The sequence below is a fragment of the Struthio camelus genome, chromosome 2, assembly GCF_040807025.1.
Source record: "Struthio camelus isolate bStrCam1 chromosome 2, bStrCam1.hap1, whole genome shotgun sequence".
Classification (NCBI taxonomy): domain Eukaryota; kingdom Metazoa; phylum Chordata; class Aves; order Struthioniformes; family Struthionidae; genus Struthio; species Struthio camelus.
This window is the reverse complement of record NC_090943.1, coordinates 57,926,152-57,943,637: the sequence shown is the minus strand read 5'-3', so window position 1 is coordinate 57,943,637 and position 17,486 is coordinate 57,926,152. Positions and strand designations below refer to the sequence as shown.

Sequence of the window (17,486 nt, the reverse complement as noted above, 5' to 3'; positions counted from 1 at the left end):
AGGTGGTAAGATCCAGATGACATGAATGTAAGGCATACCACGAAAGAAACTCTCAGAGAAGTTTTATTCACAGCATCCAATAGAGATGCCGGAAAAGCTTGCTGAAGCACCAGTGTTATTTGCTTGCCTGAAAAGCTAGGAACCTAAACATGCAAAACGACTGCAGATTTTAAACAGCTTCAATATACTTCTCAGGAGTTTACTCCTGAGAGTTGAAATTGCAAGGAGCTAAATTCTGCCCACATGTATCTTTGGGGGACCTGCATGGAATTCAGTAAGACAGCAGGTATAAAAATAAATACTGCTTTTGGCCCACCAATTTCAATGGGAATTTTGCCTATAGTCTGCCAAGACAGGTAGGAGGTTTGCTTGTTTTCATTTCTTTTTCTGATGTTCTTGGTTTTCCACAGGCTATCAGATATTTTTGAGAACACTGTCACACCCAATTATTTTACTAGGGCTAATAAAATTTCTTTTCGAATGCTGTCTCTAGTAATTAGTACTTTCGTCATTAACCTAAGCTCCGTGAAAACGACTAGTAGTAGAAGAACTGCTGTGGTCAAGTCACATCCCCTTTTCTTTGCGACTCTCCAGAACACAGAACAACCCTCCCCCCGGGACAGTTAACCGAGAAAACCATCATGAATCGCACGTATAAACCCATATTGCACATTTACAGAGCGAAAAGGGGAAGAAAGACTGGAGAGAGATCCTCAGATGAGGTACACCATCTCAGCTCTAATTTCCCACAGAACACGGCCCACAACATAAATCTTCACTGCCCCCGCACAAATGAATGGGATTCAAATAGGGCATAAAACATCCCTGTGCCAAATCAAAGACCTCATGTGCATTTTAAATGATAACATCTCTAAGTAACCATACTGACATTGTACTATTCTAATTTGTACTCAGGTGGGTCTAAATATACTCTTAAAATGCTTCCCCTTATGTTAATGTTATGCTGAATTCAGCCTCCTAAATCTTGACTCAAACAAGATTTCAGAGGATAAAATCACCAGCGAGTGAAATCTTAATGAGTCCAAGTGGGCCAAGACTTCACCTCTGGAGCTCTTTAACAAGCCATTCCCGGAGGGGAAAGGGGATGTGAATGCATTTTGAGGTTATATTAAAACAACGCCATTTAAATTAGCTCCCTGTTCAAAATATTTGCTAAATAATAGAACGTGTTGTTTTAAGCAAACTTCCTTTTTACCTTAAAAAGCCCACTTTTTAATGTTTCAACAGTGTATTACTAAATAAACTGACAAAACATCTCAGAAACTAACATAAACATGCAATTTTAATGCCTTCTAATCACACAAATCAGCACAAGATTTTTGTACTTGTGCATGACCTTCTTCAAATTATCCCTCCATTTTGGCTGAATCAGAATGAGCGTGGGCTATTTCATAAAAAACACTAAGTGTGTGAAATGAGGGGCCCTCATCGCTTCTGCCAGACTCCTCTTGACAGAATGATGATAGAAGCATCACATCCCTGGGAGAGTAAATGCAAACTGACAAGAGATGAGCCTTTAGATGTTGAATATAATCTTGAATTGTGCTTGAAGTGTCTTATTATCTTGTCTTTTGATGTCTGAAGGGGTGGCTCATTGTTAGAAAAAGGAAAGCCCTTGCACATCTTTGCCATCTTTAAAAATTGTTTGGCCTTTAACAACTGCTTTTCCAACTAATGTCCATTTCTCCTGACAATAAATATGGCAGGTCGTCAGCAAGTGACAAACAATTTACTTTACATGCCAGGCTTTTATGGTTTTTGAGAGCTCATGTGGAAGCATATTTTAAAGAGCAGTAGGAAATTAGCACCATTACAAATGTTAAGATGGCTGCATGTATATACGTTACTATGTGGTTATTCATTACTGCTATGTTCTGCAGTTTCTGTTTTAAAGTCTTGTCTTTACTGCATTCAGACTACTGCTAAAGTTCTTTATTTATCATTGACTAAAAATAGTCAATGAAAAATAAAGAGCAAGAAGCAATTTTCTTCTGCTCTAAAAAAAGCACTGTTATAGATACAGTACATGGCTAATGCATAAAATCATATTTATTAATCATAACAAATCAATATCAGTAGTGGTATGGCACAGTTACCTGTATTGCAGAACCTCACAATCACACTGCTGTTCTTCCCTGTTCAACCAGCTTGACTTTTTTTTTTTTTTTAACTTAAAAGTTTAATGACGAATCAGATCAATATGATTCCTTAGCAACTAAATCACAGGCGCACTAGTTTTTCCTGTCACAGAACCAGTTTTGCAAAAGCAGTCAAGTTCTTTTTTCAGGTCTCCGTCACTCTGAGAATCCATAAGAATTCTCAAATGGATCATAAACTGTTACAGGGTTCAGGTTATTGTATCATTATAAAAACGTATTGATACAGTACAGATGACAAGACATGCAGCTCTCCTGCTAGTCTATTACCACCATCTGAATACCATAAGAAATATCAGATATAAACAAAATAAAACAGTCAGCAGTAAGCTGTCTTTTAGGCAACCTGTTTTTTTTTTTTTAATGGTTTCAACCTGTGTTGAACTACAACAGTTTTATGAATCCAGGGAAAGGAGAAGACAAACACCAGAAGAGTAAGTTATTAGAAATAAATGGATATAACCTTAACAGAGCCTAGAGACTTTACATCTTTTTAATCACTGTAAGAAAGGGCCCGATTATGCTCCCGTTGATAAGCATGAATGTTTTGCTCCTACTCTGCAGACAGGTAGAGAGAGCATAAAGCCAAACGCTGCCTCCAACCTCCCTCCCTGCCAGTGCACACCCCTACCCCAGGCCAGACCCTCTGCTGCAAGGAGCACGTACTCAGCATCGTAACGTGCTAGAAGAGCACAAGCCTCAGCACCAGGCTGGGCTCTGCCACAGGGCGCGAGCCCAAAACATGTAAAGTGCTATTTAAAAAGACACCAGGGATCGCTTTACTCAAAAGAGACAATAGCGATGCAAGACGACTCAGCCCCCAAGCTCGGTCCCTTAGAGGTCTAGGGTCATAAGACGGAGTCCTGCAAATCCAAACTTGCTCATTGCCTGGGACATCTCATCCGAGTAAGCCTTTGCATCATCTGGCCCTTCTTTTATTCATTGCCTCATAAAAGCAAAGAGATGAGGGGGTTGGGGGGAGCGAGCAGTGCCAGCTGATTGAAGATTTTTTTTTTTTTTTGGTCAGCAACTGTTATGAGAGGGTTCACTGTGCTGTATCCGTGCAGTTAAAATAAGACGACTCTGAAAGCAATGCATCAAATCACAGAAATGGAGCCACACAAGAGTTTCCTTCACACTCCCTCCTTCACACCAGAAAAAAAAAAATATATATATATATACACACACACACAAATCAAATAATGTATGTAGATGCTTTTCTTGCTGGATGCTACTATTAAATTTGCTGTGTTTATGAGAGTAAAGTATGTTCAATTAGCAGGAAAAAAACAAAAAAAATTAAATAGTTTCATTTTCTTCATTTTCAATTTGTTCCCTGTTGTAAATTTCATTTTTTCTTTGGAGAGATTTGTGGCTTACAGTCCCAAATATTTATGATATGAGGCAAGGAAGTATAAGAAAGGAGGGGAAATATCAGGTCTGTACATTTACAATCCCCTTTGAGCTAGTATATATCTGTCCATTTTTTTCCTGTTCTGTGGATATTTCTAGTCAAGTGTCCTTTAAGTAATAATTATTTTTTATGATCCTTTATTATTCTTAAAACCCTAATTATGATAAAAACCCTGTTATAATAATATGCTCTTCCTTTCCCAAAAGCACTCCCTAAAAAACTTCTCTACTTTTATAAATGATTTATGTAATTTTTGACAATGATAAACTCTTTCTGCCCCATAGCGGTCAGATGTTACTCCTTGTACATCCTCTTGTGTTGAATCACAAGTTTTGTAATATATAAACATACTTACACAGTGTAACAGAAATCCACAGTCACACAGGACCGGCTAAATAATTCCTCTTTTGCTACAGAACGTGACATCACTATAAAGCAGTTTCCCCTGCCTATCAGTATGTTTGACTGTTTTTACATTAACAGCACGTGACTATATGGACCACTGAGCCCCCTAGGCAGGCATAGACCACGAACTGGTATACAAATACTGATATATCAAGTGCACCATTGAAGTCTATGGGCTTTCTGCATACACAATGACTGGTCATACGAGACCTTTCAGAATCTGACTTCACATGATTATTCAAATTCCTGTGCAAACAGGACCTCACTACACCACATGAATAAATGCTAACTATATGCAAAATAAAAAACAAAACTGCCCCAAACTGTATTTGCTTAAGAGATTAGACTGAATCCAAATAATCTTTCTTCCTCTCCAGTAAAGACTATGCAATCTCAAGAAATAGTTACACATACCTAATAGTATAATATATTAATAGATTCCTAGAGGTATATTTACTGAAAAACAATTCCACCTTCTGGATTAAACAAAAGGTTTCAGATCATCCTCTTCAAGTAACAAACCCCCCAAACCATACACTTCAAACAAAAACATGGAAACCTAAAACACCCTTTGAGAGCACGGAGGCAAAATGCACTCAGGTAGAGCTGAGTGACAGCTCATTCAGGTGCACAACTACATGCCCTTCCCAAAATACGAGTGGAAGAAGAAAGGGGAAGAGTTCAGAAAAGGTGGGTAACAAAGAGCAGCAGAAAGGGAAAGCAGGCTGCTTTGTTTTGCCTGAACCTCAACTTTACAAGTGTTGGTGTCTGTTGTGGGAGTCGTAAGGCTAGCTTCTGTTCCCAGTGCAATCTCAGAAAGGACTTCCTTTATCTTCTACTGCAAAAAAAAATTGACTGCTAGTAAATCAGCATCTTAAAAATAAGTTTTTAAAAGGTAAAAGTGGCCCTACATGAGATAAGAGACTGAGCGAGAAAATGAAGAACCTAATAGAACCACTAATGGCCATCAAACCATACAGCCACCATCAGAACTGAAACACGCAAGTATTTTTAAAAGCTACTATTAAGAGTGCCTCAATAAACTCCGGAGAAGTTTTCAAAGAATTAACCTAGCGACATACTGCTGTAGTGAATACCGTTTTTAATAAGGGAAAACAGTCCCTCTCATTTGTGTAATGTCCAAATCTTTACAGAACCATGAAATTGTTTTAGGACTGCGATTTATTATTACATTACAATAATTTACATTATATTCTAGTCACACTGACTGATTTTTTTTTTCCAATGTAAACGGACTCTTACCTTTGTTCTCACTTTCACCTAGGTAGCATTTGATGGTCTATTTTCTGCCATGTACCGTATTCCTTAATACAACTTCTAACTGTTCAAAAATCAAAATGATTGTTTACCTTTCAGAAAAGAAAGGACATGTGATAAAAACAAAACAAACCTCCAACTCCTCCAACAACTCTTTTTGTATATTCTACAATAAGGAAAGAGAAATCCAAGCTACTTTTAGGAACAGACAAGCAGTAGCTTAACGTTGAACAAACATGTTTTGGAGAGGAAGAGGCATGGGTTCTGCATTGATTTAGTAGGTGCGGATATTCCTGGAATATCGACAAAACAATCCCAGTTTCAGTCTCTGAAAACAGCAGGCTTTATTTAGTCAGACTGGACGCAGCACTATTCTTCTCTAGATGACCTGTGCCTTCAAAGTAAAAGGGCTTAGTCCTGCTTCCAAGAGCGTCACAGCTGTCTCACGATGTAAAGCAGGAGATGTCACAATATAAATCTGCCTTTGCTTCATACTGATATTGATTTTGATTTTTATACAATGGAAAAAGAAAAATGAAACTTTATATTAAAATATATCAAACCATTTCCATTACAAAATAATATTCCTGTTGAAACCCACAAATTATGACAAATATAATTTTATTCTGCTTTTGCCTTTGTTTATCATTAATTTTCTGATTTAGTTGTCATTTTAATGTAACCTCTACAATTCAGCCCATGACAAGTTATTTTTGGAACTAGTAAAGTAACGTTATTTTGAAAGTACTAATGATAATGCTAGTACTAATAGTACTATTAACAAACATGGGAAAATAAACCCTTACAGGAAAAAAACCCATAATTATACTGAATACATAATTATATCTTAAAGTATTAAGAAAGCATAAAGCTAATCTTCCCATCCTCTGACCATCTCTCCCAAAAAAAAGAATCGCAGGTGATGAACATAACAGAAGAAACAGCTTACCAAAGAAAAAGAATTAAAACAAAGAACCCACAAGTGTCAGAAAGAACAAAACCTAGGTAGACAACACAACAAGATAAACCAAGCGCTACATAGGATATTAAAGAGAAAAATGATCCACAGGAGAATGGCAACTGTTACTATGAGCTTCCTACAGCTACCTCTGCCTTTGGATATTTTTAAAAAAATTTATTAACCTGACAGCAGGAAACTTTATACAGATTGCCCCCTGACAGGGTGCCAGCCAGCTTGGTATAAGCACTTGCTATCTCTTTGTTTAGCATACGGAAATCAAGAGAGGTGTTAAGTGATGCCATGTGCACATCTGGGCAAATATAACATCTCCTGTGCCTGCCTACCTTGCATATTTCTGTGGAGAACATGCTTAATCATGTGAAGTCCAATAAAACATCCAATTCTCTTTCCTTCTCTTTTTTATATTTGCTTCCTTTTTAATGTGCAAGTGTCTGATCTATTATTAATCTCAAAACACAAACCAGCAAGGATCTCAATCAAAGAAAGTAACAGTTCTTTCACAAATTACCTGTTTACTGTCTAGTAGCCAGCAAGTTCCCCTTTGAAACAGCCAGCCATTTATGTGGCTTTTAAACTAGTTAGTTTGTTGTTGTTATTCATATATCTTCAAAGACAGGGAGAAGAAAGATTAACTAATTAGGAATGAACTATTTGTCATTCAGTCATACAAATTACCTGATAGGACTACAGTCTTTTTTCCTTCTCTCTTGTGTTAGTTACTCTGTACAGAAATACAGATAATCAGACTTCAAGTCTCATTTAAGAAACACAGATACCACACACAAAGTTAGGTCAAAAAAATTTAACAACGAAATAATTATAAATTCATGAGGCCAAATAGAATAGTTTTTTGCATTTTTAAAAACAAGATCAACTTTCTCCTTACTGAAGAGATTTTTTTTTAATTTAGGTTTTCTTTGTCACAATTTAGACATGGCAATCAGACTGATTTATTTCCATAAGAGCAAAGGAATTCACAAGTGGAGCTGTTTTGCTAGCCCAATTTTGCTTTCATTGAAGCTCAGTGGAGCGGGAGTTCAGTCTGTTTAGAGTCTGCATTTGTGTTTTAGCATCAGTACCACACTACTGCCCGAGCTACCTGCAACAACCTAGGCACGACAGGGAGGCTGAGTTAAGGATGGATTTTCTATCTTACCATTGCATCGTCTTTTGTGTTTAAAAAATCATAATATCTTCTTCGGCTTTAACGGGCATTTACTCCCAATTCACGTGTGCATCCCCCACCGATTTAGTAAGAACTCCACCTCAAGTTAACAGAATAACAACATTACCCCAAGGAGCTACTTAAGTCCCTAGCTATTTGCAAACATCTACTTAAAAACGCTCATGTTGAATGCATCCTTTAGAAACAGCCCATCACAGAGCCAGATTTTCCAGATTCTTAGAAAACTTATTTGTTACATGAGCAAAACACCACTGTGTTTTAGAATACATGTTAGATTTACAAGGCTGTATTAAGGCCTGACTCTGTAAACATGCTATCAATTAACATTCCTCATTGACACAGTCGTCTTAACGAAAAAGCCCTCCTAATCCATGCGCTACTCTCTTTAATAAAAGTATTGCACATTCAAGCACTGGCAGGATTGGGCCTACAGCTCTTTCAGATTGCATCGATAACTGACACAGTGTCTCAGAACAAAGCATCCACAGCGTGCAAATTACTGTGTATTTACTGAATAAAATTACGTGGAGAGACGGGAATCTTTTTCTGCAGATTAAACATCTTTCCAATGTTTGCTGTGCCTAAAAGAAGGCATCTGATTTTAATACTGAGATGATATGGGCCATAAAGTTCCCTATAAGAACAGAAATATTCACTAGAGGCTTAAAAGGCAGCAAGAGAAGGAGAGAGAAAAAAACCCCAAACCACCCACACATTGGTTTCTTGCATTTGAAATTACCAAAACTTGTCAAAACGTTCCCGGATGGGCTGAGATCTTACAGGCCTTTAAAATTTGAGGATTCAACCAAGCCACAGAGAAGCGTCCTTAAATACACTGATGAAAGGAAAGCTCTCAGATCGAAGGCCTCTTTCCCCCCACCTCAGGCTAGAAACGCCGTTAATGACGCTAATGTGAGCTTCCTCGCAACAACCTGCCAACGACCTCTGGTCTGACCTGCAGCGACCACTGTCTCAAGAGGTAAAAGACAATTTAGTCCTTTATCCTTCCTAACCGAAATGACTCCAGTGCCATACATTCTAATCAAAACAACGCAGATTTAGCAAATAAAATCAGATAACGCACGTTTTCCTGAAAGACCAATGCAAAGGATCTACCGGCAAAACGCCATCAGCTAGAAACAACTTCTCCCCGGTATCACAGTTCTGCTCTGGCATGGCCACGAATGCTTCTACATACAGATGCACGCTGTTCTGAAACGTGGGTAACAAGATTGACAGGGAAAACAAAATCCCAGATCCTATTCAGGGCTTTGAAAACAAAGCTCTGTTTACAGAATTGTATACAGATTCATTTAACACACACATTCCCTCCCCCCCAATATTTCAAATATATAAGTCATTATGAAAAAGCTGAAAACTGGTAGGTAATCAAATGAAATCACAGCCTTTGGTTCCAGCAAAGGAAACAAAATTTTAAGATTTAATTTCACTAGAACAAAATCTTGCCAGCGATAAGAAAGGTAGTAGCCAATTTTTGGCTGTCCTGCAATTTTTATTCAAGAAACACTTCTGCTCCAGAATTACAGGCTTGATCATGTACTCCCTATACGCTTACCGTTTTACTTATTTCATAAAGTTTGATGTGTAAAACAGCATATTCATTCTCAAAGAGTAACTTTTTATACTTCAATAAAATTTTCTTCACATGCAAGTGCACCCCTAGTTTCATTTAGCTATCATCAAATTATGCCACAAATTAACATGGATTAAGGATCCATTAAGGATTTGATCCAACTCAGTGAAATCAACCTCAGTCCACGGGGGTTCGTGGGGCTTGGATGAGGCACTTTCTTCCTGGGATTTTTATTGTACAGAGAATTTTATACACAATATATGCCTGGTGTCTATATCAACTTTTAGGTCTTAATAGTTATAATCGTACAGAACTGTACTTGAGAGGTGTTTTTCTTAAGATTTTTTTCAGAGCAGTACTTGATAACTAAGTTTGTTTAAAGATGCGGTGTATAAAGCCTACCTAGGATTAATTAATTTAGGATCCAATCCTAAAGTGTTTGTTCAAGCAAAGCTCCTTTTTTTTTTTTTTTTTTATCTTTAACAAAAGCACTCTCTAATAAGAGCTGCAGAATTTGGCCCTGTTTTACTATTTTGAAGCATAGTGTAAAGCAAGACAAGTTGATCTGAAAATAACACTGCCAAGAATGTCAACAGCTAGCCACAGTTTCTATTCTTTTAATCAGTTCTGAGCATAATATGATTAAAATAGGAGATGCTGCTTCACAAATATTTTAAAGAATAAATAATACACCACAAAATCTCATAGAAAACCACCTTGCCTCAAGCTGCTGAACAAAATCGGTAGGTATTTCTGTACCAGAAACACTGTGGCTGTTCTAACTCCTCACATCAAAACGTTACCTCTGAGGTGACACGCTTGAGAATAGGGAGCCCTTTCCCCAAATTTTCCACTTCAGAAAGCATTTCTCACCGCGTTTTTCACTCCCCTCATGTTTCACGTGATCTCAGCATCAAAAGTTTTTGCACACAGGTATTTTCAGCAGCTGCCGAAGAGTCCACTGACATAAACGCATGAGGTGAGGATTACACATTCGAAACCCCGCAGATGACAGATTAGCCTTTTGTTTTGTTAAAAACCAAACCAAACAACAAACCCACAAGGCAAGCAACAAACACACACACACCCACTCGAATCACAGCTGCTCTTGTCCTCACTCTCAGATAACACTTCACCACAGTGACAAAGTGCCACGTTCCCAGACACCGGGCACCAGTTGCAGGAGGGAGTTGCTTCAAACTGCAGGAAACTTGTCCCAAAGCGGGGTTGGTGCTGCTGAGATCTGAGGAGCTGCAGTGTTCACCTTCTCTGCCGTTGATGGCAAAGCATCCATAAGAAAAACAAACCAAAAAGTTTACTCTATACCTTCCTAAGTAAAAAAAATATAAGTGTAATTAATTGTAATCCTGCAATTTCCTCACCTCCAGCAGAGTCTGTTGTTGAAATGACACTATTTTTATGACAAATTGCTCTATCTGCTACCAAAACAGGAATTAAATACTCACAGTTACTACAGTATGCAGTGATATACTGAAATAAGGAAGCTGTTGAGAAAAGGGGGGTTAAGAGGGGAGAATTTTAGGCATAGGTACAGGTAGGCAACGCAGGTCATCGTGACACTAAGGCTATCCAGCAAAAGAAGGCCAAGCAGACCACCTCCAGTGAGGGAGGAGAAAGCCCTCCGCACCTAACCTTTCAATTCAACTCATCTATATGAAAATACAACTCATGACATATTGCTGGGGTAACAAAATATAAGAAACTTAAGGGCTAGTTATTCATTCCAATTAAACCAGTACATGATTTTCACAAATTTCTCAAAAAAATGTGAAGACAACAGTGCAGAAAAACTTTTCTCCTCCATGGGACACTCTCCTCCCCTTGACCTTCCAAAATGCTCTTCCCTGTCCTGCCTAACAGATTTCTGGCAAACTTTTACCCAACATATATTAAATGATAGGTTACAAACAGAAAATTCTTGTCTCTCATCACATGAAAGAAAGTTAGAGAGAAAAACGTCAACCTCTGTGCCATCATATGCCAAAAAAAGTCCAGAAATAACACAATTTAAGAGACTGCAAAGTTAAGGCCCAAAGTATGCATTCCTAAGATGCTATTAATAATTCCAAAGAAAGAGAAACAGCTACAGAATAATACTTCATAGTTATGTACCACAGCTTTCAGTAATACTACACCTAATTATTGTATTTTAAAGGCTTGCTGCAAATATAACCTAAGGCATGTATCCATGGCATAATGTCTAAGTACTTTTATTTTAAATAAATTTGACCAGTTTGTTTCCCTTATGTACCAAAATAGCCTCATTGTCCTTTCTTTTATGTTCTCAAAGTTACTAAAATCAACTTGCAAGGGCTGCCACTAAAAGATCTGTAGCATCTACCAGAATTGTAACAAAACCTAGATAAACAGTATATAAGTTCATACTGAGGCAATTAAACTATTTTGCTTACTTTCATTTCCTTTGGCATCATCTTTTTAGCAGCAAATAAAAAAACCAGGCTAGCAAACATCTTAGACTCAAATACACACAGCACAATATCTTCATTTGCAGCTTTTTCATTATTCCTTTTAGATAAATTATATGTACAGTTCAGAAGGAGAAAATATATTATTGCACATCATTTTTATCCCATGCAGCAACTCCAATTAAAGTATCCATATATATTTCAATATCACTGTAGAACAACCAAATCGCAACGGTTCAAAAACTATCCTGCCTTTTATTACAGGACTTGCCTAATCTAAAAAACAAACAGAACCAGACATTTCAGTACCCTTAAATTAAAAGTCAGTTTTTGTTTTGTACATACCTTACTATATTTAATAGGTGCACCCTAAACATTTGATCAAATAAAATACAGACTATTAAAGATATTTATACTACTATACACAAGAGTGCCTCTGAATTTTAGGCATTGCAATTCTTTTTCTAGATGAAATGGACTACAACAATTATTATATAGTGTTTGAACATTCAAACTGCTAGTGGAAATTATGCTTTCCATGGAAACAAAGATTACTAAGGAGGTGCTTAAAAACAGATGTGATATTCAGTAATGGCCGTTATTGTAACCAAGAAATTAAATCTTAGGATTTTTTTTTTTCCTATATCTATATGGACATTAGTTACTAAAACAGTCTGTACAATATCTGTATCTTGTAGTGAGGAAAAGGAACAATTTTTGAAGAAAAGTGCATGTATTCTTTTGTTAAAAAATCTTGCAGCTCTCGTAGGTGGAATACAGAAATCTGAACACTGCTATAGATTTCCTAACAGATTATGAAATCAAAACTTGAATCTTAGAAAATGGGCTTTCTCTCCCCACCCCCCCCCCACCAAGCTGCTTTGCCTTTACATAAGGTCTCTTCCCCCCTTTATATTTCCACCTATAGGATCATGGAAAATAAGGAAATGCTCTGTTTCTATTAAGGTTTGTCTCAAACGGAAATAATTAAAAGGAACTCCTTCAGGAGAGCATTCGCTCTAAACCCAAAATGTCACTATGTACCATATAGCGCTGCTCCAGCTCAGACATCTATCAACATCTATCACTCAAGCACGCGCCTCAACAACTCTGCTCCCTTTTCTGATTAGGGATCAGAGTTGCTTGAGTTGGCTTACAGGGTGTCATCCGTTTGAATGACAGATGTCTGTGTTGGAGTGTTACTCTTGCTGCTCTTGTTTTGATTATGAAAGGTTACATTTTTATCAGGCGCAAGCCAGACTGTTTAAAAAATGAAAAGTAAAAAGGTAATTCCTCCTTGCACATGCTTTAGAGGAAATATTTTATTTCTAACTTAAATTCTAAAAACATTACATCTATATGCAATATCCTTGGTAGTCTTTGTTTACTCAGTACAGAGTGCTTCCTATGGGAATGTTTCAGCTGTCTTCACCAAGCTTTATCTTTACCATGTAAAATGATAACTCTTCAGTTTAGTCCACCTTTAGAAAAGGCTGAGCACGTAAGACAGCAGGATTAGCACTTAAGGCAACAAATGTTAATGAACTGTTTCAGGAAAGAGGATTCCTCATCTTCCTTTTTTATCTGAGAGACACGGAGCAAACAAACAAACAAACAAAACCACAAAAGATGTCTGCAACTTGCATAAAATAAGTTCATTGTTGACAAAAGTTTTCAGGATGTGACACCGCCATTCTCCTAGCCAGCTGGAATGCGAGCCTATGGCTGGGTGCTTGCACGCTCCATGCTACTCCTTGGTACTTAACAAGGAAATTGAGTGAACAGGAGAAAGAAGGAGAAGAAAAAAAAAAAACCACAACGGGGGGAGATTGCTCTTCCGGACAACATGGTAGCAGCGAAATGAAATACCTAGACAGACTTACCGAAGAGCTTGCTGGGAGTGTCCTCGCTGTCATTTGATTCCACAGGCGCAAGCAGGGGCTCATTCAGCTCGTTGTCTGAAGTAGCTGCCTTGTCCTCACCTCTCAACTCTGCATTCATTTCACTCCGCAGTGACAGCAAGGGCTTACTGACTTGTCCAGCTATCATTGGATCCTAGGATGGGGGAAAAAAGAGTAAGGGAGGAAAAAAAAAAAAAAGTGGCAGCTTTGGTGTGCGTATACTCTCCTCTTCCACTCCCTCTCTCACACACACACATACACACACACACTCTCTCTCTCTCTCTCTCTCTCTCTTATCTCTGGCTGCTCCTGCTGTTATTGCTGGCTGCAGTCAAGTGAAGAGCTATTACAGATCCAATGAGTTTTCCATTACTCCCCACCCTATTAAAGCTCAACTAGCATGTGAGAGATTCAGGATGCTTTGGAGAAAAACTTCTATGAAAGCAACACAAACCAACACAGCTTTAATTGTAGGATGTGCTTTTTTTTTTTTTTTTAACGTGTATGTTTTTACACTTCACTCTGTCCTTAACGTAGTAAGAAAAGAAATTCCTGTATGCTCCAACACCACAGAAGAGGAGCGCTCTGCAAACACTCCACAGTAATTTAGAGAGGCATCCTCAGCTGTACAACATTAGCAAAATCAAATACACATTTTTTTTAAATCATTCAAGTGATTCAATGAAAATACACAGCAACAAATAGCCATCTCATTGTAGACATTCAATAGAGCTACAGCTTTCTAACTATTCTTGTCTTTGGGATACTATGCTCCAAAAGTCCATAAACACACACACACACACAAACATATTTCTGGTTTTAAAATAAAATATACAGAAACCATTTTTAAAAGAAAGAAATCAGGGAAGATACTTACACAAACAGTTTGCAATTATTCTTGTATTTGGGACATTATATTCCCACAAAACATATATATATATATATATGCATGTATATCTCTATTTAATTTTTTTCTTGACGATTTAGATCTGTTTTATCTTCTGCTCATTGAGGACATTTGGGGGTCAGGCATTATTTCCAAGCACACTCTATTATTCCGTTTGCAAACTAAGAGGTATAATATCATGACGGCATGGAAACCAGAGTCAAAAGAAACTAAAGAAAAGAAAGGAACAAGTGACCTTGTTGTGCTATCTGGCAGCTATTTATTGCAAAGTTCATGCCTAAATGGTTCTTATGCAGAGAACAGGTGACCAGCGAGCAAGTAGGTTGGTTAGCATGTTCCCTCTGTCCCGTCACCACATTGGTCGATGTCTGCCTATGGGTTTTTAATGTATTCATGTCTGAAAAGTGAATTTGATATGACACATGATAATCTATGAAAATGTTAATCAATACAAATAGTTTAAGCTGTCATCAAATGCACTTCTTTAGTCAATACTCATATCGCTGAAAACAATGTCACTGTCACCAGGGCTTAATTTGCACAGCACTTAAATATCGGACTCTGTGCATCAATGCACTCCTCTTCAAATACTGTAGGTAAACACATTTTCTCCCTATTTAAGGCTGAAGCACTCAGCACGCATTTAGCTGAGCCGAATCCTCCCTTTTGAATACCTTGATAGGTCCACTGGAGGGCAAAATTAATACTTAATTGAATCTCACAGTCATCAAAATAATCAATACTTTTTTATTATTTATTCTTTACAGTCTGTTGACTGTTTCAAACCTCTGAGGGAATGGTGGAAAGGATTCATGGCTTTGAAACACTGTCATTTAACAAGGTAATTTTCAGTGGGGCATTAGGGGTTGTGAAACATATAATAAAACAAAAATGGTGGCTTATAATAGGAAGAAAGAAAAGAATTATATTTCTGCCATCTAACAAAACAGGATAAATAAAAAAGCAAGTGCAGGGAGAGGGAGAAAGGAGGGGGGGAGGGAGAGAAAGACTGGCTTTTGAAGGGTTTTATCATATCAAGAGCAGAGCTGAGCTTTCATAATGCTGACATTTCTCATCCTGACAATCCTAAACAAGTGGAAAGGATGAGATCGCAGATATCATCTTTCATCACATTCCCCAGCTTAAGAACCAACATGACAGCTTCTCTCCCCTTTACACTGTTAATTACTAAATAAAATACTGCTCTCTGTCAGCATTAGATTATTGCAGATAGCAACCACAAACATTACTCCATTGTTTTGTTTTTTTTTTTTAAACCAATGATACCTACCTTGAACTCTTCAGAAAATAAATTGGGCTTGTGTCTACATATTGCAAATATATGAAATATAATCAATTTAATCAATGTGGTCAATCCATGTTATTGTCATGCTAAATTGCCAATGATTTATTAACATTTCATTTACTACACTCATTAGCTGGCAACAATCTGAACATTTTTTAGATGTTTCTGGGGAAGAAACAGAAGTTCACAGATTTTGCAAATAGTGAAGAAATATAGACTTGTGTTCCCCTATTTTCAGAGGATATTATGGACAAAGTCATTTACTGAGGCAAGATTTTTTTTGTTTTCGTAAGCTATATAATGTATTTTAGCTGATTTTCCAGCTAAAGGTCACTGTGAATACAAATAGTAGTGTTTCAAAGTCTGGGCTGAGGCCCTCAGTTTCAGCTGTTCAAAACTAACGGCAAGTGTGGCTCTATAACAAATGTGAATCAGGACAAAAATTGATCCTTTTCAAACTGTTTTCGGGAAGGAACTAATCCTCTCCACAGAGCTACACTGCTAATCTCAGGACTACCAGCAATCTGAGGAAGAATGCTGAATCAGTAGTATTCTAGATTAAATTCTCAGCTGCCAAATTTTCAAGTTGAATTTATGAAAAATGGGATGAAGAATAATATAGAAAAATGTGACAGCACCAGGAGAAACCTCACGCTCTGGATGCTAGTGAACTCCCAGCAACTTCAACAGGGCCAGGATTTTACCCTATATATAAATAGGTCGGTCTCATCTGGAGTACTTTGTTCATTTCCAGTTAGCCCATCTAAGAAAGATGCATCAGAAGATGTGCAGTGAGAACGATAAAGCGCTTGAAAGGATTGGGAATGTTTATCTGACAAAAATGAATAAGAATGAGCATGATCAAAGTATACAAGAAATAAATGGCAGGGGAAAAAAAAAACTAGATCAGGAAGTATCCTCCCTATCTCAACTCCAAGGGAAAAAAAGGTGTGTGGGGTCTCTACTGACATGGAAATTTGTTAAATCTATTACTAATAAAAGTATTTTTTTCAAATAGCAAGCAATGAAAACCTTTGGAACTCATTGCCGCAACGTATCATTGAGACCTAGACCACAAGAGTATTGAAGTAAAGACTCCCATATGGCTAGGCAGACGTCTAGCCACAAATTTAAAACAAGAGCTTTACAAACACAGAGCTCAAAGGACTGTTAAAAAATAAAAAAGTGAAACAATATGAAATTTTGCCTCCCCCACCTAAGATTGCACCAGAACCTGTAGTTAACCTCTAGGGTAGCTCTCTATGTCAAATGCTGAATGAATGACAACTTTCCTGATAAGCAGACAGATTAGGTACTGTCTAAAATTCTAGTCTACATGAAGACCAAACAAATCACTTAAAGGACAGGTTGAGAAAGGCTTGTTTTCTTCAAAAAACATACTTTCAGAAGTGGGCATTTTTAAACTTCATCTCGTCTTCAGGCTTTCAAGTGCTTCTAATAATTAAAAAAATGCATCTCTTCTTCTCTTCTAAACATGCATGATTAAAAATTATTATTTTTATATAATCAAATTATAGATGGCACAAATTCTAATTCCAGTGCAAGGCAAGTGGCCTAGTCTGCAAAATTTCTTGGGGGCTGGAGGGGTCCTCCCTAGGACTGCCAATGCCTTCCCCTCCCCTCCCCTCCCCCCCCCCCAAAAAAAACCCCAACCCCCAGCAATAGTTGCTATACATCTTTCAGAGCAGCTAGCTGTAGATCCATCAGCCTCCTCCTCCTTGGCCCATGTACAAAGTGAGGCGCAGCGAGGAGCCAGGGTGTGGGAGAGGATGTACCAAGGCCAAGAAATCCATGTGCATCTCCTGCAGATAATCCCATCAGGATCTGTTCTCCTCCCTGCCCTGGATGTCTGCGAGCTCAACACTAAG

At 37.7% G+C, this 17,486-nt stretch overlaps 1 protein-coding gene across 5 annotated transcripts in view; it reads right to left on the bottom strand.

The window, feature by feature from the left end:
- POU6F2 (POU class 6 homeobox 2) overlaps nt 1-17,486 on the bottom strand; it is a 315,713-nt gene that overhangs the window by 244,200 nt on the left and 54,027 nt on the right. For all 5 annotated transcript variants that reach the window (XM_068935937.1, XM_009679430.2, XM_068935939.1 and 2 more), the window contains exon 2: nt 13,367-13,538. In XM_068935937.1, the coding sequence (XP_068792038.1) occupies nt 13,367-13,538 (172 nt within the window). The remainder of the gene's footprint in view (nt 1-13,366; nt 13,539-17,486) is intronic.